Source organism: Pelecanus crispus, chromosome 3, assembly GCF_030463565.1.
Source record: "Pelecanus crispus isolate bPelCri1 chromosome 3, bPelCri1.pri, whole genome shotgun sequence".
NCBI classification, from domain to species: Eukaryota; Metazoa; Chordata; class Aves; order Pelecaniformes; family Pelecanidae; genus Pelecanus; species Pelecanus crispus.
Genome location: NC_134645.1, coordinates 18,823,253 through 18,848,204, shown reverse-complemented (window position 1 = coordinate 18,848,204; position 24,952 = coordinate 18,823,253). Strand labels below are relative to the sequence as shown.

Here is a 24,952-nt window from a genome sequence, read left to right as displayed (position 1 = left end):
TGTGTATAGCTTGGAGTACTGTACAAGGAAGATGTGTACGGCTGTAAGTGGAAAACAACAAGAACGACCAGTGGCCTGTGAGGGAAGGCTGAAAGAGCTGTGGTTGCTTAGTCCAGAAGAAAAAACAAAAGGAAAGGCAAGTCTTAAGTACACAGAAAGCTCCCTTAACAAGGAAGGGAATAATTTGTTCTCTTTGTCTGTAGCATATAGGATGGGAAATAATGGCCTTAAATTGTATCAGGCGACATTGAGGTTTGACACTGGGAAAAACTTTTAACATTCAGGATAATTAAGCACTGGAACATGTTGCCTGGGGAAGATGCATAATCTCTCTTACTGGGTTTTTTAAAAAATGAGCTAGACAAAAATCTGTCAGGAATGATGTAGTTACAAGTTTATTTTTGCCTAAGGGCAAGGGGATGGGTTAGATGAAATCTTGAGTCCTTCAAGCTCTATTGTCTGTAGTTCTGTGTGTCACTGCTGAATTCAGCACTTCCATATTCATGTCTAAAAGCTCGCTGAATACATAGGGAGCCTGAGTTTTCACTTAGACCTCTCCCCTGTGCTTTTCTCTAATCTGTAAAATGAAGCCCAGAAGGGGTAGATCTAATTATGTTCTAGTTTACAGGCACAAGTATTAGGGAGGTAAGAGATAAAGAACAGAAGCTTGGGTGAGAAATGTCTTGCTTTCCCAGTGACGTCCTGCCAAGTGTACCGAGTTCAGTCTTGTTATGCTCCCAAATGGCCCATCTATGATTGCATTAGCACAAAGTATCACCATCTGAGAAGGGTTCACATGCAGAATTCATTGAATTAAAATTTAAGGCAATAAATGAGGGTTTATAATGTATTGGCAACCTTATCAGTAGCAGTATTGCCAGCATATTAGTGATTATGATGGATTGACTATTGGGAATTCATTAAATTTACAAGAGTCGCCCCAAATGATTCCACTGGCTAAAATACTAAATGCTGCTCTTGGGAGCACTTTGGCCATTTAGTTTCCAAGCAGAGCTTACTCTGAGAACAGGATTATGCTACTGATGTTTGCCTAAATTTGGGAGTAGAGTCAACTTATGTTAGGGTTTTTCAACATTGAGAATAGTTTCTGTTTGTGCAAAGCTTGCTGCCTTACTAAACATAGGGCCTGTGAGAAATAATTTTAGGAGTGAAAAATACATTACTCAATACAAAGTGCCCCAAAAACATAAATATAAACAATTACCAATATTTGTGCAATACTGTACTTGTGCAATGAAGCTTAATCTAAAGGCTGTGTTGTTTTGGTTGTGTGGAGGATGGCAGTGATTTCTGTCTGCGAGTCACCTTTGCTAAAAGAGGAAAATTGCTGAAACTTTAAAATGATTGTATAGAAATCCTCTGCTTTCCTTCTTAAGCTCATGGATACTTTAAGGTTAGTGGTTAATGTTGCAAAGTCAAGTGTATCTGCCTATTTGTGAATGTGCACTGAAGAAATTCTCCAGAGACTGAGACTGTAACTCTCTTTAGCAGTATGGGTCTGTGGAATTGTTCTTGAGAGTGCGGTGGATCACAATCTGGATTTAATTTTCTTATTTGTAAATTTTGATTCTGGTCTAGACAACTGGAGATTGGTTGAAGCAGAACAGACCCTCTCCAGGTGCTGTGATTGTATCACAAATTGGTTTCTTGACTACAGAATTGAGATCTGCAATAACTTTCATGGGTCAGTAGCTGCAGAGTCGATTTCTTTAATGGAACTAGAACTATAATTCAACCGTAATGTAGAAAAGATGAAGCACTTTTGGATGAGGTGACTGATATCTTTTGGACAGACCCTTAGTGTTATGCACTAAACATTAAGGAAAACAATCATAGCAATAATAGCTATCAGTGGCTGAGAGAGGACAGGAAACCTAGGGCTTTTTCAGCTAGTATGGGAACATATTTCCTAGCTAAAAGACTGTGACTCTGCCCTTGCTACCCCATTAATAATCTCTCTCTCTTGAAACTTGCTGATGGGCTGGTTTTCTTCTGGGACCCTGAAGACCACCACCTGAAACACTGTCTGATAGTAAGGTGAGCGGCAGGGCAGGAGAAAAGAAGTTTTCTCCCACTTCTGAGTTTCATTTCATTTCACAGCTCCAGGTAAACCCAAACACAGTTGCAGTGCTAGCTGGCATGGCCTTATTGTTAGAATACGGTTTTTCAGTTGGGCTTTTTTTTTTTTATCTTGCACAAGATGCAATCCTGGCTTGTCAAACCTGGGAAATGATTGACTCATCTATTGTACTGCCCTGTTCTCAGTAAATTGCAGTGTAATTCCCAATTTACCTGCCATATGGCCACTTCTTCTTAAAAATCCAACTGCATAACCAATTTGTGCCCAAGAACACGGGACGGGAGCACATTATTTACAAAGTATGTAATCAAGCAGTGTGATCCAACCCATTAACTGGGTGTCATCCTTCTCTTTATTTGGACAGTTTACTGGCTCTGGGGTTTCAAGTGGGAGCTGTCACTTACACTTTCTGATAATAAAACTTAATTGAAATTTCATTCCTGTACCAGCAAGTGCCAGGTCACCAGATGGTTCCTAATTGTTATGTCCACATATTCTGTGCTGGATAGCAGCAGACGTTGTCTGTGCTCTTACCGAGACAATTGCTACATGCACTTTGCAAATTTTTTAATATGCACATCTTATCGTTTAAATAATGTAAAAATAATTGCTTCAGCATTTACTAAATAGTGTAACATAATAAACTTCCACAGGCAATTCTTAAAGTTGGGGTTTTTTTGTTGTTTTGTTTTCTGAATCATCAGTAAGACTGCAGCCTCTTTTTAGCACAATAAACTAGTGGGTTCCTATTCAAAAATCAGAATTTCCAAGACTGTAAAAGCTGTGATCCAATCAGGGAGTTAATTCAAGTCACACTGTCTTAGCATATCAGTATATGCAATGTAAGTAACACTTACCCTGAGGTAAATGCCTTCCAGGATGCAGGATGGGATACCCAAATTGGGTAGGAGATGTTAACAGGACAAACAAATGGAGAAAACCCGCCTACCATCGCAGGTTTGTGAAAGGCAAGAAAGGATACATACTGTGAGGATGTGCATAAACACACTTTAGTTCTCAAATTCTTGCTTAGGACCTTTTGGGCTGGGAAATATACTCACTGTGCTGTGCTTAGAAAAAGCATGTGTCATGAGCTCGCTCCTTGCAGCGGGGCAGGCCTAGTCATGGCAGAAAAGGGAGATGATCCCTGAAGCCATTAAAGCTGCAAGCATGGGTTGGGCCCTGCTTTCCTGCGTGCCTGTGTCCTTGGAGGTCTTTTCCCTTTTGGCCATGTACATGAAGAAGTGGTAGCTTGGCCTTTTCATCATAGCTGATTCTGTGACTGCATGTGGGATAATCAGGCAGTAGGAGGTAAAGCTGCTGCAGAGGATTCTTTTAAGAGCAGAAATCTGGCCTGCTCTAAGTAAATGGCAAGAGGGAGCTTTCATGCAGAAATGGGCATAACTATTTAGGTCTCTTCAGGAGCAACAAGTGTGATACTGAATGACAGAACCAGCTGCCTACTTAGGCATAGGAACAGAGGTCAATCACAAAGACACCTTTCGGAAAACAGAGTGTAGTGATACATGACATGGTGCCTGAGGGACTTCCTGACCACTTGCAGGACTGGGGATGGGAGGTTTCCTAGCTGATGCATTTGAGCAACTCATCTGCATCAAGAGACATTTTTTGCACTTACGCTCCAGATGTGCCTAAAAGTCTTGTTGATGTTCCCCAACAGCTGTCAGGAAGATGATGAAAAAAGAGAGAACAAGTAATCCCTGTCACTACTGGTGGCTTTCTAGCAATTCCTAAACTTCAAGTGGCATGGCTTTCCTTTTTGCTTCTTCCGTTGCTTTTGCTTTACTCTGTTGTCTTTAATTGGGGTGGCAAAGGGTGTTTGGCGGTGCGTGTGTTTCTACACGTACCGCTTGTCTTTAACTCTTTGTCCAGAACAACTCCCAAACTGAAAAGAAAGAGAAAAGATCAGCAAGTTGTGGTGTTTTGTGCAGGGATGGGCTATTACTCATTTTAAGACTCCAATCCAAGATGTCATTTCTGATATGTAAATAATTTTTATCCGGAGTGTCTTAAAAGACAAACTCTTCCTTGTGCAATCAGGAGGGAAACTGAAAGACCAGTTCAGATGCTTAAGTTAGCCAGGGGAGAAGCAAATAAACTAGGGTCCCTCCAAGAGGGATTTGTCCCTAAAACTTACTCCCTCCTTCCTGTTCTTGTCTGTCTTCATTTTAATGTCCTGCAGGTAAAAATGCAATGCCTGTGGGGCTGTCACAGAAAGACATACTTTCTTTGACCTGGAGTGCAGGGAGCAAAATCCTGTTGTTAGTATTACATCACTACAGCTTTATTCTGCTTTATGCTGTACATCTGATCCATAACTTTGGTATTTACTCCAGTTGCGGAACTGTTGGCAGACCTGTGTGAGATGGCTCCAGTAAAAGCAGGACTGCTGGGATCTACACTATTGCTAAACTCAAACCAAAACAAAATGCGTATCTTTGCAGTTCTTCCTATTGAGATCAGAAGTAAAAGTAATAAATACAGTGAAGGAAGCTGTTCTCAAATTATTTGGGATGTAAGTGGAATGGGAAAGTGCTTCAAAATATTTCTCAAATGGTTTCTGTAAACATTCCTTGAATAGCTTTGTTGTGCTTAAGTTTTGTGTATGTTTAAGAAGACAGGGGCATCTTCTAGAAAATTATTTTTTGTCTTCCCTTTGGTTTGTTAGAAGTCTCATAGAAGCTGGGGAAACAGAATTTCAGTTCCATTTTAAGGCTTCAAAAGAAGCAAATAAAGTTTCAGAGGAACATTGGAACTTAGTCCCCAACTTTTCACCAAACTTCCCTAAGTTTGCCCATGACTCATTGTTCTGGACATATAAATGTGATGCCAGCAGCAGACACATGCTGTTTCTTTGGCTGACTCTTCTACGGCTATAAGGTTTCAGAAAAACGGAAAGCAAATTTCAGTTAGGACTCTATTACTATTAGTGCTTTCCTTGATGCAGCCCTTGTCTGTATCAACCCAAACTAAATTCACACAGCATGTGTGTAATTTGACAGAGCTTAATCAACAGCTAAAAATTTGGAAAAAAGATGCAATTAAAAAGTGGTGTTGTAACAGTGATGAATACCATGGAAGCAGTAGATCAGTGAATCTGCTGCTCTCATTGAAAAGAAACCAAACTTCCTGTTGATAAAAGGTTTTGATAACAGTGAATCTGCTCCAATATTGTTATTAAAAATTGGTATATAGGGAATGTACTGAAGTACGTTGCTTTCTGGGGTCTTGCCTTTCTGTTGAAGGACCCTGAACAAACTGGTTAGATGCTTGTTTTGAAGAAACCCTATGCATCTATTCCACTTTACAAATAAAACTGCACAATGCTCAGAGGGCTGTAAAGTAGCATTACAGGAGCAGCAGGAGATGAGAGACCTGCAACAATCAAAAGGCTGTTAATTGTGTTTAAGAAGAGTACAGCAATGGCTATGAATTATGGCTATGAATCAGAAACCAGGTTTTCTTACATACAATAATTCTGTTGCTGAGCCTTGTTAGAGTTATGGATAAGAAAATTGAAACCACATCCCATGGTATATTAGGGTATATTCCCTTATATTGTGTTCTAGGTTAGCAAGGTTTGACTATGTTTCCTGAAGAGTTTCCTTCACTACATATGCCATTAAATTTTCATCAGCATTATCATTAGTATAGCTGTATCCCAGTGTTGACACCAGCAGTAAGTAAGCAGATGAAATATTAAGGACTGCAGTGCAGAGAAGGTCAGACCATGATCTGGTCATTTCTGTCCTAAATTCTATGTCTGGCATGTTCCTGTGGACAACTCTAAGCAATACAGCTACCCACTGGCAGAAAGAGCAAGATTGAGATGAAAGAAGCAAACACAGATGTACAGCAATTTCCAGATTTTTTAAATTTTTTTTTTTGAGAATGGAAGAAGTTAGAGTTACATAGAAATGGGCACAGAGTAGGAAACTAAGGTGCATGGAAGCGGGAAGGGGATAAACCATGCAGAGCCCAGCAGACAATGGGCAGAGCTTCAGTTTGATATCAAAGGTGAGAACAAGCCAGTGAAGGTGTCTGAGAAGTGTTTGGGGATTTTTTTGATTGATGTATGTATGGGCAAGCTGAGTTCTAGAGATGGCATGAAATATGTGATGAGGAGAAGCTGGAACAGGCAAGGCATCAAAGTGAAAAGACCCACAGGGATTGGCGCGGGGTGGTCCCTGAAATAAGGTTCTGGAGATACTGTGAGGAATAACAGGCAGGACTGCGTGGTGGCATTGAAATTTAGGGGAGAGTCAAAGGTGATGTACTTATACTTACATACTTATATGATGTAAGCATAAGGGACAGGAAAAATACTGAGTCTGCCAACAGTTAAGAGAAAAAGAGCTGGAATTTCCTTGACACCAAGGGAGTTTCTTTCAATCATGATACCATTAAACTTTCCAAATGGCTCTGAAAATATTTTTTGAAGCATGACTTATCTTCTTTCAAAAACATTTTTGTGTTCTAAGAGATAATATTGTTAGAGCCCTCTGCATGGGTTTCCATTCTGCAACCTTTTTTTTGAGGTGACTAATTCCCACAGAATTTCAGGGGATTTGACCATGACCCTTACTTCCTTTCATAATCCTGCTACCTTCTGTTAATGGATATGTAGAGAACCAAATTCTTACCTGATTTAGCTCAGATACTGCAGTGTATGAAGGAAATCTACTGGGCTATTACCCAAAATGTTTGAAACATGTCTATGATTAGAATAAATATATATAATAGACATCTGAAGTTTTTTTACTTAACATTTTAGTGTGGGATTTTTTTTTAGCTGTAACTGAATCAATCTTTAAATGTTAATTTAGTTAGGACTAATGTCTATCTCAGATGTTATTTAAACATTTCCTCTACCAAGCCATGTTATTTTAAACAATTGGTAAGTGAATCACTTGCAGAGGTCTCTGCAGAACTGAAGATTAATACTGTTTTCTCCAGCATGAGACATTCAAATTCATCCTCTAGAAACTAAGAGAGAACACTGACTACCCTCCTGGGAAAACGCAAGCAGTTTTGTAAAGTCAGGGGAGGTTTACATTACAATTGTCCTACAAAATTCAGACAAGTGAAATCATAAAAGCCAAGACAAAAACTCTTTAATGCAGGTGAATGTCAATGCCAAACAAGAAAAAGGCAGTGAAGCTGCAGCTCATCTGGGTGACTTCAGCATAACAGAACTGCATACATACAAGGAATTTTAAATGAGGGAAGAATCTGAATATGAACGAAACTGAAATTAAAATCAAACAGTATACTGACTAAAAGGGAGGATGGAAAATGCAAGCAGCTAGCTGGTAGCAAACATCAGCTATAGCAGATGTGATTGCATCAGTTCTCACAGAGGTAGCCTCAGTGATCTAAAAAGAAAGGTTAGTTTGGAAATCAAAACTTTAGCAAAGGATTAAAGGCAGGGTTTGGGAGTGGTAGAGAAACGTGATGTCTGATAACCATGGGCAAATGTTCACAGTCGTGGATGGTCATTCTGCAGCTCTGAGTGAGCCATGTTACATTTCACAGGAGCTGGTGAAGATCCTGCATGTAATAGTCAACAAAACCTTTTAAGGATGTGAATGTAAGGTTCAATGATTTGACTTATTTCTAGACAATCAAAAGCTGAGCAAGCAGTAAAGTAGGTGCTGGTGACAAATGCTGAGAAAAGGAAAGCAAAGTCCCAAGGATTTCCAAATAATGACTAGCATTTAGCTCCAAGCAGCACTTAGACAAAGAGAAACAAAATGATTACAATAGCAGGCATCATAAAATACTGGGACCTAGAAAAATGAAAGCAGTAAGAATGAGTAACTCAGTCAAAAAATTCAATTGCAGTTACCAAGGCTGGATGTAATTTCAGAAAACTGAGGAGAAGGACTTCGAAAATGATGAAAGGATTACAAAGTATAAAATAGGTGGTAGGAATTATCATCAGAGAAATCACAAACAGAAAAGAAACTGTGTCATCTAATCAGAGTGCTGAGAGCTAAAGAATAAAAAATGAAGTGGAGCAAACATGCCTGGCTGGAACTTCTTAAAAATGTTCCTAGCCACTGACTGAGTAATAAGACTGATCAGAACTACCTACCAGCAGTAAAATGTTAGAGTAGAAGAGGTAAAGTGACCCAAACTGTCAGTATTTGGTATCCTGCTCTTCCCACCGCACCACCAGTTATATAGTACTGGCTATCTAAATTTATTTTAATAAATAGTATGCTGAAATAACTGTTTAAAAGACAGTCATAGAAAACTTGTTTTAGGGTAATAAATTCTGAAAACAATTGATCTGTATATCTAAGAGTTTATTTCTCGTTTTGGGACTTGTGGTGAAACATTAACTTCAGTTTTATTTGAGCTGATTTAACCACCCTTATCTTAAGAAATAAAACTATGGTTTTGAACACCCATCTGCCTTATTTCTAAAATACTGTGCAGATTTAAAGCAAATATCAGTTGCAAAAGTAACAAGTCAAACGTAAGAAGCTAGATGGCTGTTTAGTGAGGATCTATAATAAACTTAGGTAATTCTCAGATTTTAATTTCACTGTAGTAAAGTTTAAAGTGTAACTAACAACAATGTAAAACTTGAATTTGAACCGCAGTTACTTCTTAATAGTGTGGAGCAAGGAATTTATTTCAGAGTTAATCAGTCAATGAGATCAAACAGAAAACTATAACAAATTGAGTCACAATATGATTATATATGAAATCTCCAAGGGCTGTGGGAAATTAGGAAATAGGGAAATTTAGTAAATGTTTTGGGTTTGTGACACTTTGCATTGTGACTAGCCATTGGCTCTGTCAAGCATGTTAACAAATCTGTAACAGAGACCCCGTGTTTATGAGGATTGCTCAACCTTCAGTAACAATTGAAAGCTCTTACAAGCAGATGGCTGGGGGACTGTAAGAAACCATTTTGGTTTTACGTCAGGCTCCCGGTGGATAAGAGCCCATGCTCTAATGAGTACTAATTAATAATCTTTCCAGGAACTCTGACAAAGAACCATGGATTGAATGCATGTGGAAAAATTAGCTATTCTTGCTCAAAAAGCTGAGTTTTCAAAGTCAGTGTTTTTGTGTGTAGCGGGACAAGATTCGATTCTTCATCTATCTTCTCTTTTTCTTGCCTGTGAAACAGTCCTTAGGGAACAGTTTTAGTTGAGATGTTTCTAGGAAAGTAGTTTTCCAGTGCATTGGCTTTCTTGGGACTGAATCAGAAGTCATGCAGAGCTACCAGAGAGAGTACTGGCACTGCTACTTCACTCGGACACCCCAACTCTACCACTATGGTTCTACTTCTTGGGATGTTTATGGGCTATCTGAAAAACAGGCATGTATTCTGAAGTATCTATGCTACTTTTGGGAAGGCTGTGCAAGAACTGCAGGGGTTACGCTACTATTATTTGCTTCTCCCAGCATATTGCCATGTCCCCTGCACAAACATAATCCATACAATTTAGTCCTTACAATTTAGAAATTATGTCTTCATGAAAAATTGGTGTAATACTTCCATTAAAGTTGAGAAATCACTTATTAAATCTCTGATGTTAACAACTTGATCACAGGGGTACAGGATGCAAGTTATAATGACAAAATTGGCTAGCTAGTATAGTGAGTGTAGATTATTATAGGATTTGTACAAAAGGGAATTTGTTGCTGGCAATTTCTTTTTCATATTTTATACTGATAGTAAATATCTCTGCTTTGCTCTGTTGGGTTGACATATAGAATCTTCTTGCCATTAGCAGGTACTTCTTGCCAATATATTGGTTTATGAGTTTTCAATGATAAATCAGTGATGCAAAGTTCTTTCCCATTTTCGTTGACTGGGAGTTGCTGTTTGAATATTAAGGAAAATTTAATTTACTCTCACAACAACATAGATAATATCTGAAAAGATTATTATCCCAGAGGGTGAAAACTATCTGTTTAACCTCTCCATGCAATAATAACTACCTTGAGTCTATATTTGAAAAGACAAAACCAAACTAAAACATGTAAGCATGATGCTGACATTCTGTTCTTGTGTAATGTCTCCTATTGTCTTCCTAGTATACATTTTCTGACATTTTCATCATTCTCCTGATAAAATTATAAATGCTATTACACAATAAACATTAGAAATGTTATCCTAAATAAAATTAGCCGAAAAGAGATTAGTTTCATTATTTAAACAAAAGAAATATTGTTCCTACCATACTTGCTTCTGGAAATTGAAAAGTGAAGATGGGATAGGGGATAGAAAAAGGACTGGAAATTTGCCCTTGAGTTTCACGCCATTTGGGGTTGAAAGTAAACTTTATTTTTAAAATAAACTTTTCTTAAGTAGTGATCTTCAAACTGTGCACTCTTAGTGTTAGCAACTAATTTAAATAGCCACACAGTAAAAATGGTTGGGGAGCACTGTATTTCAATGAGTTTTGCCCATGAGAACCGCAGAATCTTATTCCGTCAATAAAATCAGAAATTGCCATGTATAAATGACAGTCTGAATCCATGTGTATCAAAGAAGTCCATGGCATTAGAAAAAAAAAAAAAGAAAAAAAATATATTTTGGTCTGGAATTAGAGCTGATGAAACAGAGGGACACTAAATAACATTTAAGAATTGCCCTGGCCAAAGAGATTCCTTTGATATATGGGTATTTTCAGCTGCTTACCTTTAGATTAGAAATACTAGTATTGGTGTTCTCAGAAGTCAACACCAGATTCTTGAATAATCCTCACAGATGTTAGTACTTTAAATAGGAGAGGTACTGTCATTCCTACAAAATAAACATATAGGATGGGAATAAAAAAAAATCCCTCCAAGATGTTAAAGTGTAAACACAGGCTCTTGCAGTAAGTACATGGAGAACTACAGTGAGAAATGAAAAAGAAGTCAGATTGTAAATTATAAGGAAAAGGGGAGTTGGTAAGTCTGCCATTTAACCCTGAGGATAAATGTCCTAAATGATGAGATAGTCAGGAATGTAAAGCTGGCAAACGAGACAAACTACTCAAAGAGTGGAAAGGGGGGACAACAGAGACCTAAAAACTAAGGCAGGAATTTTGAGCTCTCTTCAGATTCAAGTCAAAGAACGTCTCTGAAATTTGTAACAGGGACACGGACTGTAAAAAAACCTCAGGAGTTAAACAAAAGAAAAAAGCATTAAGTTCAGTGATGAAACTGGAAGTCATAAAAACCAAATCAGAAATCAAAAGCAAACGTCAGATGGTAGTTCAACCATCATAACAGAAAAGGGGACATGGCAAATTCTTCATTATCTCTAAGCCTTAAATCATGATGTAATACACTCGTTTGTTCCGAGTTTCTGGACTGTGTGTGCTGACCCCCAGCTTTCCCTAGTGTCAGAGAACGCAATCAGGGAGTTGCAAAGCGTTGAAAATTTACTGCACTCTTCCCTACTCTTTGCACACCCTTAGTCTTCAAGGTCAAATAACTTCCATCAACCTCTCAAAGCTCTCCCAGATTATATAGATTTACTGTCACCAATAATTCTTAAACTATTTTATAATAAATTGTGAAAATCTGACTTAAATGAGAAACTTCAACCTCAGAAACTCTAAAAGGGCTCATCTAGTTCTGGTCACTGTATTTAGTGATAGAACAGTGAAACAAACACATCATGATACAGATTAGCTGATAAAAGTGTGCTGTTACTGGCTGTGACTTTTAAGTAACTATTTGTAATGAAAATGAAGAATGAAACTATTTTCATGAGGGATAAAGACTTAATGTTAGGAATGTATTTTGTACTTGGCTGTTTCTGTAGTATGTTATTACTTCTACCCTAGACAAGTTTTGTGGGTACTGACTGCATTTGCTGCTTCTGTCTTCATTTCTGCTTTTGACAGTAAGTTACATTTCTTGTGCTGTAGGTACCACTTAAGAGCCATTCGTTAGAGATTCAAATAGTGGTTTATTTTAAAACCCTCTTAAGTAAATTCACCAATGTATTACATGTGCATGGTAGTGTCTTAAATTAACTTGTATATATTGCAGCTAAATGTAACAGGCCTTATATATATCGTCTCTTAATCCAGGCAGTGAAAACTCTAACTACATTGTGTATCCCGGAAGTCTGTTTATTACAAGTTCACTGATGTCTTTGTATTGATTTGGAACACGCAGTTTTCCCAGAAAATCCTCCTCTTTGTCTGACACACTGTTTTCCAGGACACTAAGTTCAAGTTCAGACATGTCAGACGGCAAGTAAGAGCTAACATGAGTTACTGACTGGCTTTTTCCTGCACAGGTTTGCCCTTTTCCTATATTCAGATCAGCATCAGGGCTAACTTGTTTGCTTCTCAGTGTAGATACTTGTTTAATATTCTGATCACCCCTGTTCTCTTCCTTACTGATCTGTTGGGCTTCCTGCTCTTCATCTAATAACCTTGCTCGAATAAAGGCATCATTAATTGAATCAACAGATTCACCACTAGTTCTCTTGCTGTTTTTTAAGTCATGGTTTCTCTTCAAAGACTGGACTGGAGATGAAACTGAAGGAACTGGCAGAAGATCTGACGTACTTTTAGCTCTTTGACTTGTCTTTGAAATTCTGGACCTGCTGGATTCCGGCTCTGTATCTGACCAACCTCGCTTTGGGCTTTCAAGCCACAGAGGTTCAGGACTGCTGTCAAGAGCTTCTGAGTCTCTGCCCATACACTCAGCACTGGTGAAATCTTCTGAATAAACTGTGTTCTCAGGACTAGCAACAAAGTCATCTGAGTATATGAATTCGGAGCCGTTTTCAACACTCCTGCTGGGGCTTGGGTGACGATTACTTACAACAGATGCATCATCATGCTCTATGGTTTTATAGTGGATTAAGTGTATTGCTTCCTCATTACTTCCCTTTGCATTAGCATCTGATGGGAAAGCTGCTGGGAGTTGGGCTTTCGCACACTTTTCCTTGTAAGCAGATTTTAATACCGTTTCCTCCAGTAAGGGGGCTGTGGTTACTTTGCATGGACGTTCCTTGCCTGCAATTTCACCATTCTTCGATAGGCTTGCAATAGCCTGTTTCTGCAGGTCAGGGGACACATCTGTCACAGAAATGTACTCTGTGAGAGCACTGTTTTGTAATGAAGTCTCAACAGTTTTATCAAACTGATTATTCTGCTTTGAACTGTCTCCCTTGCTACAATGCCTGGAAGAAACCACATCCTGTTCTCCAGCATTTCTGAGCAGCTTGCTTTTGGATAAAAGGCTTCTCTCCTTCAGCATCTCCATTTGTTTTTTTCTGTACTGCTCTCTCCTTTCATGAATTATCAGCTTATCAGGATTGGTCTGCTGCAGCCGTAGCCTCAGTGTATTTGTCAGCCCATACAACAGTTTCCTTCTGGGAGGTCTGTTTTCCTTAGTTTTGCACTTCTTTTCAGAGCCCGTCTCTCCCTTTTCAGCTTGCTGAGGTCTTCTCCCAGCCCGAGAAGCCCTTGGTGAGGTGGCCTCTTGCCAGCCTTGCTTGAATTGAGGGTTGGCAGCTCTGCTATTCCCACCTGGCCCCGCAGGTGCCTCTGCAGGCTTGAGGACAGAGGAAGGGCTGGGGGGCTGTGAGGCCATGCCACCAGCCCCTGGGGCCTTGCAGAGCCAGGGCAGATGGGGGTGGACAGCAGCAGGTGTAGCGCTCTGCGCAAGCACCGACAACTCTGCCAGCAAGGCACTGAGCAGTGGCAGCTGCCCCAGGGTGCTGTGGAGCTGTGCAGGGTTGGTGGGGTGCAGCAATGAGGGCCCAGTGCTGGGATGTGGAGGGCTCTGGCCCTCGTCTCGCTCCTGCGGTCTCCAGGCCTTGACGTGCTCCCACTTCCCCGCGGCCACTGCTGCTGGCGGCAGATGAGGCTCAGCAGGCTCGCGGCTGTAATAGAGCACGGGCGGGCAAAAGATGTTGCACTCCAGCTCCTCACCCTCCTCCTCCTCGCCCCCCGGCTCAGGGGAGGTGGCTGGCGGCGTGGCAGCGCCGGGGCCCTCGGGGCTCGGCGGGGGCGGCTCCTCACCGGCCTCCAGGCTGGTGAGGCGGTAGCCCAGGACCAGATCCCCGACGGGGCGGCCCGCGGAGTCCCGCAGCGGGAAGCGGCCGCGGCGGCCGCAGGAGACAGGCGCCCCGGGCCGCTGCAGCAGCTCGGCGGCGGCGGGGGCCAGGGAGACGCCGCAGCTGCCGAGGAGGCGTGGGGTGCCCGGGGCGGGCCCGGCGGGCAGCGCCAGGAGCAGGGCGCGGAGCGGCCGGCGGCGGAGCGCTGCGCAGAGCGAGGCCCGGCGCCAGCGGAAGAGGCAGCGCTTGCCGCGGCCGAAGGGGAAGGCCCGCCCGGGCCGCAGGGGCGGCGCGGCGGCGGCGGGGCGCAGCAGGAGGGTGGGGAAGTCCAGGAGGCGCAGCGCCACGGCCGGGCGGAGCGGGGGGCCCGGCGCCGCCAGCCGCACGGCCTCCACCAGCAGCTCCAGAGCGAACAGCCCCTCCGCGACCCCCGCCGCCATGGCGGCCCCCAGCCCCAGCTCTCGCGAGACCTGTGCCTCCCCCTGGCGCCGTGCCCCCGCCACCGGTGCCCCCCGCCAACGCGCCCCTGCAAAGCACGCTGGGAGCTGTAGTCCCTGCCGGGGGGGGGCGGTGGCGTCCTGGGGCAGGCGCGGCAGCCGCTACCCGCCCCTCCCGGCAGTGCCGCGGTGTCTCGGGCTCAGGGACTCCGAGGGGCTACTTAGCCCCTGATGGCGCGGGTGGGGAGGTGAGCCGTGCTCCGCGGCCTCCGCAGTGCCCCCAGCGGCAGCCGTGCTGCGGCCTGCCCTGGGCGGAGGCTGCGGTGACAGGCCGGGCGGGGGCAGCCGGTGGGAAGCGGGTGCTCCCTGGTGTCTGCTCACAAGGGCCCGGGGTGGCGTGGCGGGAGCTGTCGCGCCCCTGCCCTCGGCTCTGAAGGCAGCGGCCGAGGCCCTGGTCGTGTTTTTTCCCACTGTGGCTCACGAGTAACAGCCGCCGGAGCAGGGGCGGGACAGCACGCAGTGCTCCATCAGTCAGCGGAAGCGCCTGTGGAGGCAGGGAGGGATGTTAAACTGTTTTCTGCTTCTTTGCAGCTTCTTCCCACCCCAAGAGAAACATGGAGGTCTGTGCCAGGGGCTGTGTGCTGAAGAGTCTCTCCAGAGCTGAGGGCTAGTACATATCTGAGGTTTTAAAAACTGTGGTTCTACATGAATTAGGTTTTTCTAATCAGCTGTAAATGTCACCTCTTCATGTTTAATGTCTCCATCTCTGTAATGTCTGAGTGCCTTAGACATGCATTGATAAATTCCTATTTTCTCCCCCGTCTGCATGTAAACTGGCAGTCGCGGTGGACACCCTTGTGGAGAATTTCAATCCTCGCCTCCTGCTTGGCGAAGAGTGCCCTTCCCTCCCTGACAGCCATTCCCTTACACCAGAGTCTCCTTGCCACAGGCACAGCAAATACTTGCTGAGCTGAGAAGAAAATTGTTTTGTTCAATTACTAAGTTGACTCTGAAACAATGCATCCTAAACTGGTGGTGTTCGGTTAAAGTTATAGTACAGCCCCACCATTTACCACCAGGGAAGTAACTAAAAGAAAGACCAGTCTCTATTCTTTTTATTCCCTCCTGTTTTCCCCTTTTCTTCCTCTGCCAAATCACAATCACTTTTTAGAAAAGCAGAAACCAGCAGGAAATGGGTAAAGAATCCAACCCAAGGTCCCTTGGTCATTATTATTTAAAGGACACCTTTCATTAGCTGTTATGTCTGAGAAGAAACTTAAGGAGTTTGACCTCTGAATTGTGACCAGGGCTTAAAAAGTCAATAATTAAGTTCTCAGTTCTTCCACTGCCTCTATTCTAAGCACATGAGTCTAAGAGCTACAAGTCCTCTGTCATCAAGGCTGGTAGTGTTCGGGTGTTGCCACTGTGCTGGCGTTGCGGCAGACGAAACAAATGGTCAGTCCATTTCGCTACCACATTCATCTCCTGCCATCAGTCATCTGCTTTCCTTGTGTTTCCTTTTCCTCCAGCCCGTTCCCATCCCAGGAGGGCCTGACAGTTTAGTTGTTGTTCTCCGTAAAGGAAGAATAACAAAAGACCCCCCGATACCCAGAAAGCAACAGATGTATTTAACAGTGGTCAGAGTCGCTCTCGTGATCCCCCAGGAAGACAATGGATAGTCATTTTGCCCATTTTACAGATGGGCATACTGTGACTATGGTGTTTAGTCCAAGATTTCTAACCTCTTAGTTTTGAAACTTCTAACCTGTGTAGGCAAGAGACACATCTTTGTGTGTGGTAACTGCGACTGAAGTTAGGGGGTAAATTATGGAGGGACCAAAGCCTTGTTTTAAGATACTGAGCCTCTGCACTCCCAACAGTTTAATGTGAAACTGAAATTTTCAGTTTCGTGTCCCTGAAAATCAGCCCTATTCCTGTATTTCATTCTGCACAGACAATATAAATAAACATTAGTGAATACTTGTGAAAACTATAGGTGTTAATAAGCTGTGTAAGATCAGTCAGCCAGTTAGTGACAAAACAATTCTTTAAATAGAAAGGGGTATCGATTTTTAAGTTTGTCTTGTTGGTGTGTTTTATTAAGTCAAACCTCTGGTCACAAGAGCATATTTCTCTTCAAAATAAACAGAAAACAACATTTTGTTGTTGAGTTGCAAGTTAGAAAAAGAGACCTTTTTCTTTCCAATAGTCCTAGTTTCTACTAACCACCATTTTAAGGAGACTTGTGATAACAGTTCTTTAGATTGCATATCACAAAAGAGTGGTTTAGAAAATAGGCATGCTTCAGAGATGCAGGGTTATGGAGCTAAGTTTCATTACCTGCTACTGTCCCAAAGACAGCAGGTACATATTAGGATCTACATTAGTTACATTCAGTAATCTTTTAAAAATGGCTCTGGTTATTCTCAGTCCTCCTTTCTTAGAACTGGACTTCAATTCTCCTGTTTTTTTTTCTAAAAGACTGCAAGACTGAGGAATTTTGCTGATTCAGTGAAGTCTTTCACTGACCTTATTTGTATGTTTGAAGTACTAACATTTCGTCTCAAAAAATTCCAACCCAGACAATTGGTATCATTAGCAGCAACTCAGCAACTTTGGTTCAAATCTGTCTTTTGAAGGCTCTGAAATGTCTTCTTTTGCCCTTAATTTCTGTAAAATTTCAGATTTATTGATCTCTCTACACAAAGGGAGCTCTCTACACAGTTGTATACCTGTTTAAGGATGGAGAAGTATAACTATTAAAAAAAAAAAGAATTTGAGAAAACATGGATTTTGCTAGATCTACAATTAAATCTACTTATTCTGATGTCATTCTAAAGATTGGATTTTTTACAGATCAAATACTGGAGTAAAGAGCCATTGTTCACCTGGATATAAAATTGCTCTTTTCTTTGCAGAATCTGCAGGGCGATGCTTGGAATTTGTGCAAATATTTAGCCTGGTGGCACTCTGATTCAGAAGGGGGTCAGACAGTGTGCTGTAATATTCAGCTGCAACATAATAGCAGTTCTTAAAATACTCCAGCTTAAAATGCCACCCAGAGAAGACTTATTTAGTCTTTTCTCAGTTGTCTGTTGAGTCAGCCACTTGCGAAAGGGCAATAAACAAGAAGAAATTCAGCAATAAGGATGGCAGCCTTTGATAACTCTATCAGTTTTCATGAAAACTCTTCCTCAGCTCATAAAAAATGAAAAATTACAAAATACATGAGCAAAGCATTTGAGGGTTTTGCAATATATTTAGGTTCCTCTCTTGAATAATCTAGAAGAGGTTTCGAAAAGGAATAAAGTCAAATGAGAATGTTAAATCTATTCAGAAATTACTGTTTGCATATGTTTCTGTATATTGTGCAGAGTTTTTCAGGGAGCTTTGCTGTTTCCTGTGTCCAAATTTTGTGTTGACCCAGATCTAGTGATGTATGGAGCAGCCTAGGAACAGTTGCAATGGTATTATTGGCACAGGCATTTTGATATCCATCAAAATGAAGGGTTCCGTGGTTTCTCCCCACTTCTCAGGGTGTACCCTCCTGTCCACAAAGTGCCCCATCAGTTGGGTGGTCAGAACAGCTGGTACAGAATCTATTCAGAGGTACAGCTCCAAAATACCTCCCTTGCGTTGCTACCCTAGAGATGCTTGTTAACTCTTCTTACTTCAGTATGATAGCTCTCACATTTATTTTCATTCTCTGCTATCTTTAGCAGACTTTGGGAGTGTTAAAATAAACATTATTTCCCTAGTCATGTGGCCCTTCTCCATTTGGCAAACACCACTCTGTTTCCCATCTTTAATGATTTTATTGCTGTCCTTAGTATTTTACTTTCTCAGAGTGGTGAGAGTTAAAGCTTATGGCAGAGTTACGTCTGCAAAGTCAGCAGGGGTGGCACACAGGATTTTTTCTCATTACCTTGGGATGGGCGAAATGGTTGGCCTTTAAGATATGTGTGAATCCGTGGCTTTCGCAGCCAGCGTGGAAATACAACCCATGCTAGCTTGCCTTCTGATCCCAAATTTCTTCAAGGATTAATGGGACTGCGGCAAAACACAGCTTCTCCTTCTGTACTGAGTAGTCCTCATCGTCTTTCTTGGATCTGGGGAAGCACAGTCCAAGCAGACACTTAAAGGAAACATAGGAAAATCTGTCAAATACTTGAGAGAGAAAGACACTGTGAGAGCCCACAGGAAGCAGGATGTCACAAATACAGGAGCTTAGACAACTATATTGAACATGACAATGAGACGTATCCATAAGGGTCACATCTGAGGTGATTTCCTTTATTTAAACAAAGTTCTTATTAAAGCCAATAGACGTTTTTGCTTAAAACAAAACAATAGTGAAGGGTCAACCTCAGGATTCAGCCCATTGAATATTCTTTGCATAATGCTCGGCAACATGCAAAGCCAGTTTCCTTAAATAACTGGGTGTCATTGTCACATGGAGGCTTTACCATCAGCCTTTCCTTTTATTTGATATAAACCATCATGAACTCATTTGATATTAATGGCAACCCGATGGGTTCACGTGCTGTCATTTTGCATTAATTAATGTATCATTGTTTAAGTTGTGTTACTCCCCATCCAATAGCTGGGAAGGTCTCAGAACGTTCTCAAAGGGATCGATTTATTTTCTTTGGCTTCATGGTTGCAGCCCATACTTGTCATGCACATATGTACTGAATGACGAAAGGATTCCAGGTGCTTAGCCATCCAAAGAGGACAGCTTAATCACACAGCAGCATGGTTGTGTGCATATGTTTGAAAAGCGGAGAAAATCTGTACCAAAAGTTTTCTTCAAGGTGTGTGGGATCCTCATAATTCCTGTTGTAACTACAGAGCAGGATAGGTCCTCAGCCGCTCTCAGGGTTTAGCATTCTCTCTGTCGGCAGTGATTTTTCAGACTCGCCACCTCCTAAAAAGCTATGTTTACAGCATCCCTCTAGCTCAAGCTGGGAGCCCTTGGGGGCAAATTGCAGTTCAAATATCTGACAGAGCTTCTGACAACGAAAGCTCTTGTGAGCCTCAGGATGGTTCTTAAAGTCAATTCAATAGTTAGATGAGATTTCATTAAAATAAAAAATTGGAGATGTCTGCAAATATTTGAGTAGGAAACAGTTAGTATTGTGTGCATTGTACCATCACACTGATGACACTCATTGTTTAATCTGTCATAATTACCATTGTAAAGTATATTTTTTCAGAGGTTTACAGTACAGCTGTTTTGTTCACTGCACATTTTCAACCTCTAAGCTGTTTCTCTTTTTCCCTTTAAAAACAAATTAAAATCAATTTGACTGCTTTGAGAGCTCTCCTTTAGAGAGAACAAAACAAAAACAGCCAGGGATGTTGTTATGCAGAGCTGCAGAGCTGGACCAGATCCTCCTCGCTGGTTGTGCATGAGGCTGAGTGATACGCAAGTGCTGGTGCCTGGTAGGAAGGGGGCAGAAATATTCCATCCCACTTAGTGAACAGGAGCTATGAAGCTGCTTGGGGAGGTTGCAAGAAGAGGAACCAATTAGCCTTGTATTTTTCATGTCCCTTCTTGTTTTCCAAGGACACATGGTGGCAGTCCCATGGTTCAGTAAGGTGGACTGTGAGAGAAATGGCTCTCTAATGAACTTTTGTGCCTGGCTTGTCTGGCAGTGGGAGTTCCACTCTAAAGATGAGGTCCTTTTCTTGGCTAACAACTTTGTTCCGGGGATCTCAACAGCGATGTACCTCCCACACGCTTCATCCCTTCAAGCTTCTGTCCTTACTCTTACTCTGCCAGGCAGTAAGTATGGAGTACTTGCCACTGGTGTCCTGCTAATGTCCGTAACTTGCTGATTCTGATTTGGTGGCTGCGATGTGAAACTTAAATGTATAGACAGGGCAAGATCATGGCCTGTTACTTTGCTTTATTGATTAGAAGGAAAGAATAAGCTGTGTTTTAGGATGATAAATGTGTGAATCTGGAGATGTAGCTTCTTTTGCCACAGGTTTCCTTGGGAACATCTAATTTCTCTGTGCCTGAGTTCCTCTCATAAGACATGACCCGCGTTTCACGGAGATGCTGAGTGAATAAGTACCCCCTGGAAGGCAACAAATCTCTGGGATGCACAGAGCACACAGTATCCCTGCCAGCCCTGCAGGCCCCTGCCCTGGGGAGTGATGGCGAGTGGCTGTCATTGGGATTGTTTTGCTTGCCCTCAAAATGCAGTACCACAGCCCAGTGGTGAGGCCAGCAGCCCTTCACAAGCAGTGAAGAGTGGCTGAAGTGAGCGATTCTTTATTGCAAGACCCAAGCAGCTCCTTCCCGCGTTTCGGGAGTGGGCACTACAGCACGAGGGGAGACGCTCTGAGAGGCTGGTGCATCTGCGTAGCTCTTCGTGTTGCTATGCAGGGCTCTTAGGCGCTGAAAATATGGCAGCCTGCCTGAGCTAATTATCTCCCAAGCTTTTGAGAGGGCTAGTTCAGGCACGGCACTGTGCTGACACAGCTGTCCTGCTGCCGGTTCCTCGGCTGGCCCCGTCCGGGGGATCCCAGGGCCGCGCTCCATTGCAGAGCGTAGCTATGCCTGTAGGAACTTTTCACAAGTAGTCGCAATGCTGGAAAAGTACTTAATTCACTGCTATGCAAATAGCCCTGTGGGCTACAGCTAGGGAGGAAAATAGACTTGTTTCTCTTGTGCTACACTGTGTAGTCTGCCTGGGCAGAAAGACAGAGTGCCGTCTGTTGTAAGCCCCTGACACAAGGTCAGACGAGAGCTGTGCCAGTGCAGAGGCCTGGCCGGCCAAAGGGGGGCCTTGTCTAACTCCACTGACCTTCTCTGAGCTAGTTCAGGGATGTCTTTGGCCCAGTAAGTTCAGCTAAAGCAGCTAAAGCCCTAACACGAAGTTTCCTGGTTTTGCTGATATGTATTTTAAGCTTATTGCTATTTCAGTGCTGTTTCGTGCATTTCCTATTTGAACAGTTCCTGTCGGAAGCATGTATTGTTTGGGAAGACGTGGCATTAATTACTGTGTGAATTATTTGTTGTGTGGGTAGCGTGGAAAAAATAGATGGGAACTATTCCAAATGGTCTTTAATGAGTTCAGTCATCCAAGATCCTGATTTCCATCTCATAAATAATAAACTGTCCTCAATATGCTAATTCAAATTTGCCTTTAAATTGCTTATTTTAATTTTGCAGAGGAAATAATCAAGAAGAAAAAGTTCTGAAAAAAGCAAGACTGCCATGTTTCTGTGGCAGGGCACTCAGAGGTTGCAGTGTCTCATCCTCTTCCCCACGCTAAGTCCTGAGACAGTGAGCATGTGACTAGGCTGGTAATGGTTTCATGTCATGAGGACTGAAATTTGAAATGTAATGAATGAAAATATATATGAAATCTTTGCTCCATAAAGGAAGGGTCCTTAATATAACCTTACGCAGTGAGCTCTTTGCCATCTTTTGATAGGATCTCCAGTCTCAATTTCCTCTGCTGATCGTTTGCTGTTTGGGCCAATGGAGGCCAGAAGTGCTGCTCTGACAATAGACCTAGCCTCTGGCAAGGTAATAGTGTGTGCTCAGCAGTGACCCATCTGCTTCATCAAATGCAACATCAACAGTCTTTTAGACAAGTCTCATCTAGTCTTGCAGTAGCGGGTGATGATTTTTCAAAAAGCTGCCTCATATTTGTGGGCGCCTGTAAGAGGCATGAAGGTACTGGTAACTGGACTAATGATTTACCACTCTGCTAACTATAAATAGAAATATTTCTGCTCCAGGCAGGCAAATCGCTACACTCAGAGAGTTTGGTACCAATATAACAGTTAGCCATGAGATTATTCTGTTCTGAAAACATCCTTTTCATTCTTTTTTTTTCCTCTCCTCTCAGCATTTTATCTTCAGTAAACGCATATCATGATTTTACATGAACCTGTGGTCTCTGGGCTGTCTGTAAGTCCAGACTAAACAATAGCGCATAGCATAGCAAAAATACTGCAAGAAAAGTAAAAGAAGTGTATTTTGGACATGTATTAGCTGGTCACACATCATTTAGATCTGTTAAGGTTTGATACCAGATAAATAGACAGGAATAGAAGGTTTGGATGGTCCTGCAGGCACATCTTACTGGAAACACAGTTGCAGAAATTTCATTTCAAAAGACGAACCAGTGAAAAAACCAAACAGGTTACTCTATTTCCTGCCCTGGAAGGTATGGCAGCTTTTTGAAAACATTAATATCCTCAGTCAGGCATTGCAAATATTAGTTCTCAGTTCCTTCAAGGGATAAAAAGAGATAAAAATAGAAGCCACTCTGAAACCTCCCAGAGGCTGACAAATGCATTCATTCATTTCTTTATAATGACATCTTTCATGAAGGCCTTAACACTGGAAATTCTCAGAGGAGGATTCCTTCCCCCCAATACTTTCTCACTTCTGTTGAAAGCTATCTGTATCATTGCAAGCAGGCAGGGGGTAAAATACTTTCTGAAAACTCAGCTGTGCTTTTGAAGGCTGATTTTAAACAGGAGAAAGGCTCATTTTCCTGCATGCACTGAGAATGTGGTGCTGCAACCTAGAACGGTGTGGGAGTAGATATTGTGGGCTGTGGTGGGACAGCCCCCTTGTGAGAGGGGATGTCTGTGTGCACTTATCAGCAAGGGGTGAGCGAAGTACAACCCCTGCACCTCAAATCTGTGTGTGAGAAACACACGCTGCACAAAACAGATGTCAAATTTGCAGCAGCTTTCATTTCACACTCTACACCTCTCATTCGTATGTCTTCCCAGTTTGCTCATCTGTACTCTAAGGCCTGCATTCACCCTGCTTAGCGGAGGCAACCTAGTCACATTTGCCCTCTGCTGCAGGGAGGGAGAGAGGCTCTTCCAGAGCTCTCAGATCTTCAGCTTAACTGACTCCCTCTCTGAGGAGCCTCTTTTTGCCTGTTGATTGTACAGGTACCAAGGCTTGTTTAGCCAGCTTGGTTAAATGTCTACAATTGAGTGGGGTGGTCTCAGTCTCTACACTTCCGTCTTCGGTGAGCTTGGCAGGCAAACAGAGCAGTCAGTTGCTTTACTTTTCTTACACAAATTTTAAGAGTCTTTTTCACAACCAGAGTGTAAAGCAAAGCCCAGCACATTGCTTACATCGACACTGGGAGTTAAAGCTGGAGCCTGAAATTGTATTGTTATTGCAGGTGGAACTCGTCTGACCAAATGCAGACTGAACACAGAGATGAATAGAGATGAACCCCAAAAGGCTCTTTCACTCCTCACACTATAAATGAACCTAGAGCCAATAGCTCAGGGGTAGTCATGTACATCTAGAGATATGTAGGTAAACTGCATCCACGGTACCTGCAGAACTCCCTCCATGGCAGTCATTCCAGAGCAAGGGATTGGCCACACAGGTGAACTGAAGATACAGGACTGAAGGACACCACCTGAGTCATCGAGTCAGTGCCTCTCAAACTGCAGAAAGGCATGCTGCAGATGTGCAGTCCTGTGCGCTGTAGCTCATCTCAACCCAGGATGCTGTACATTTCCAGGCTTCTCACAACAGACTCCAAGTCTGTGCTAGAAGACCAAATGCCACAGCAATTGTGCCACAGGAGGAGAACAAGACAGATCAAGGGCATTTCTAAGTCCTCCTGGCTAGCAGGAGATTTGCTGGGTGACATTTGCAGAAGCTTCCAGATCACGCACTATGCTGCAGGGGAAGACAGACAAAAACCAGCAGTCTCTGATGAGCTAATGTGGAAACGGATTGCTTCCCCGTTCCAAATCTGGTGATTAGCTCAACCCTGAGCATGTGAACAAGCACAGACAGCTGATGGATGCTGATACCTCAAGGAGCACTGATGAACTTTGCATCTCTCAGTGACCATGTTTACACCCTTAACTGACCCAACATGAAGTAAAATACTCTATCTTAAATCCCTGTGAAAAAAGATTAAGGGGATGAGGAAGAAGCATATTGTTCAAGAAAAATGTCAGCCCTGGGAGTATAACTTTAATTATTAAACTATACTTGTCTAATTTTACTCCTATAATTTCCCATGTATCTCCAACAAGAAGATCTCCAGTGGGGGTTATTTTTTTCTTTTATAAACAAAAGCTTTGCTTTGTAATGTACTGCTGTTCGGCACAGCCTCTGGTTGTATAAAAGGCAGATCTTTAAACAATGTGCTGTGATCTTATCTGATCTGCAAGCTGGAGGATATATCATCAATATAATTTGTGGCAGGATATTTGTATAGATGTGGTGAAGTATGTTGGAAACTCCTCTGAAATCACACAGGCAAAAAGGAGACAGTATTAGCTTAAATAAGTGAGGCTATCAGCTTAACAGCTCCATGAATATGTGTTCTTTCT

At 42.5% G+C, this 24,952-nt stretch overlaps 1 protein-coding gene across 1 annotated transcript; it reads right to left on the bottom strand.

Annotated features, from left to right (window-relative positions):
* Positions 1-12,193: 12,193 nt before the first annotated feature.
* Positions 12,194-14,602, bottom strand: MAP10 (microtubule associated protein 10). The gene has a single exon (XM_009480637.2). The coding sequence runs from the start codon at positions 14,600-14,602 to the stop codon at positions 12,194-12,196; it is 2,409 nt and encodes an 802-aa protein (XP_009478912.2).
* Positions 14,603-24,952: the final 10,350 nt, after the last annotated feature.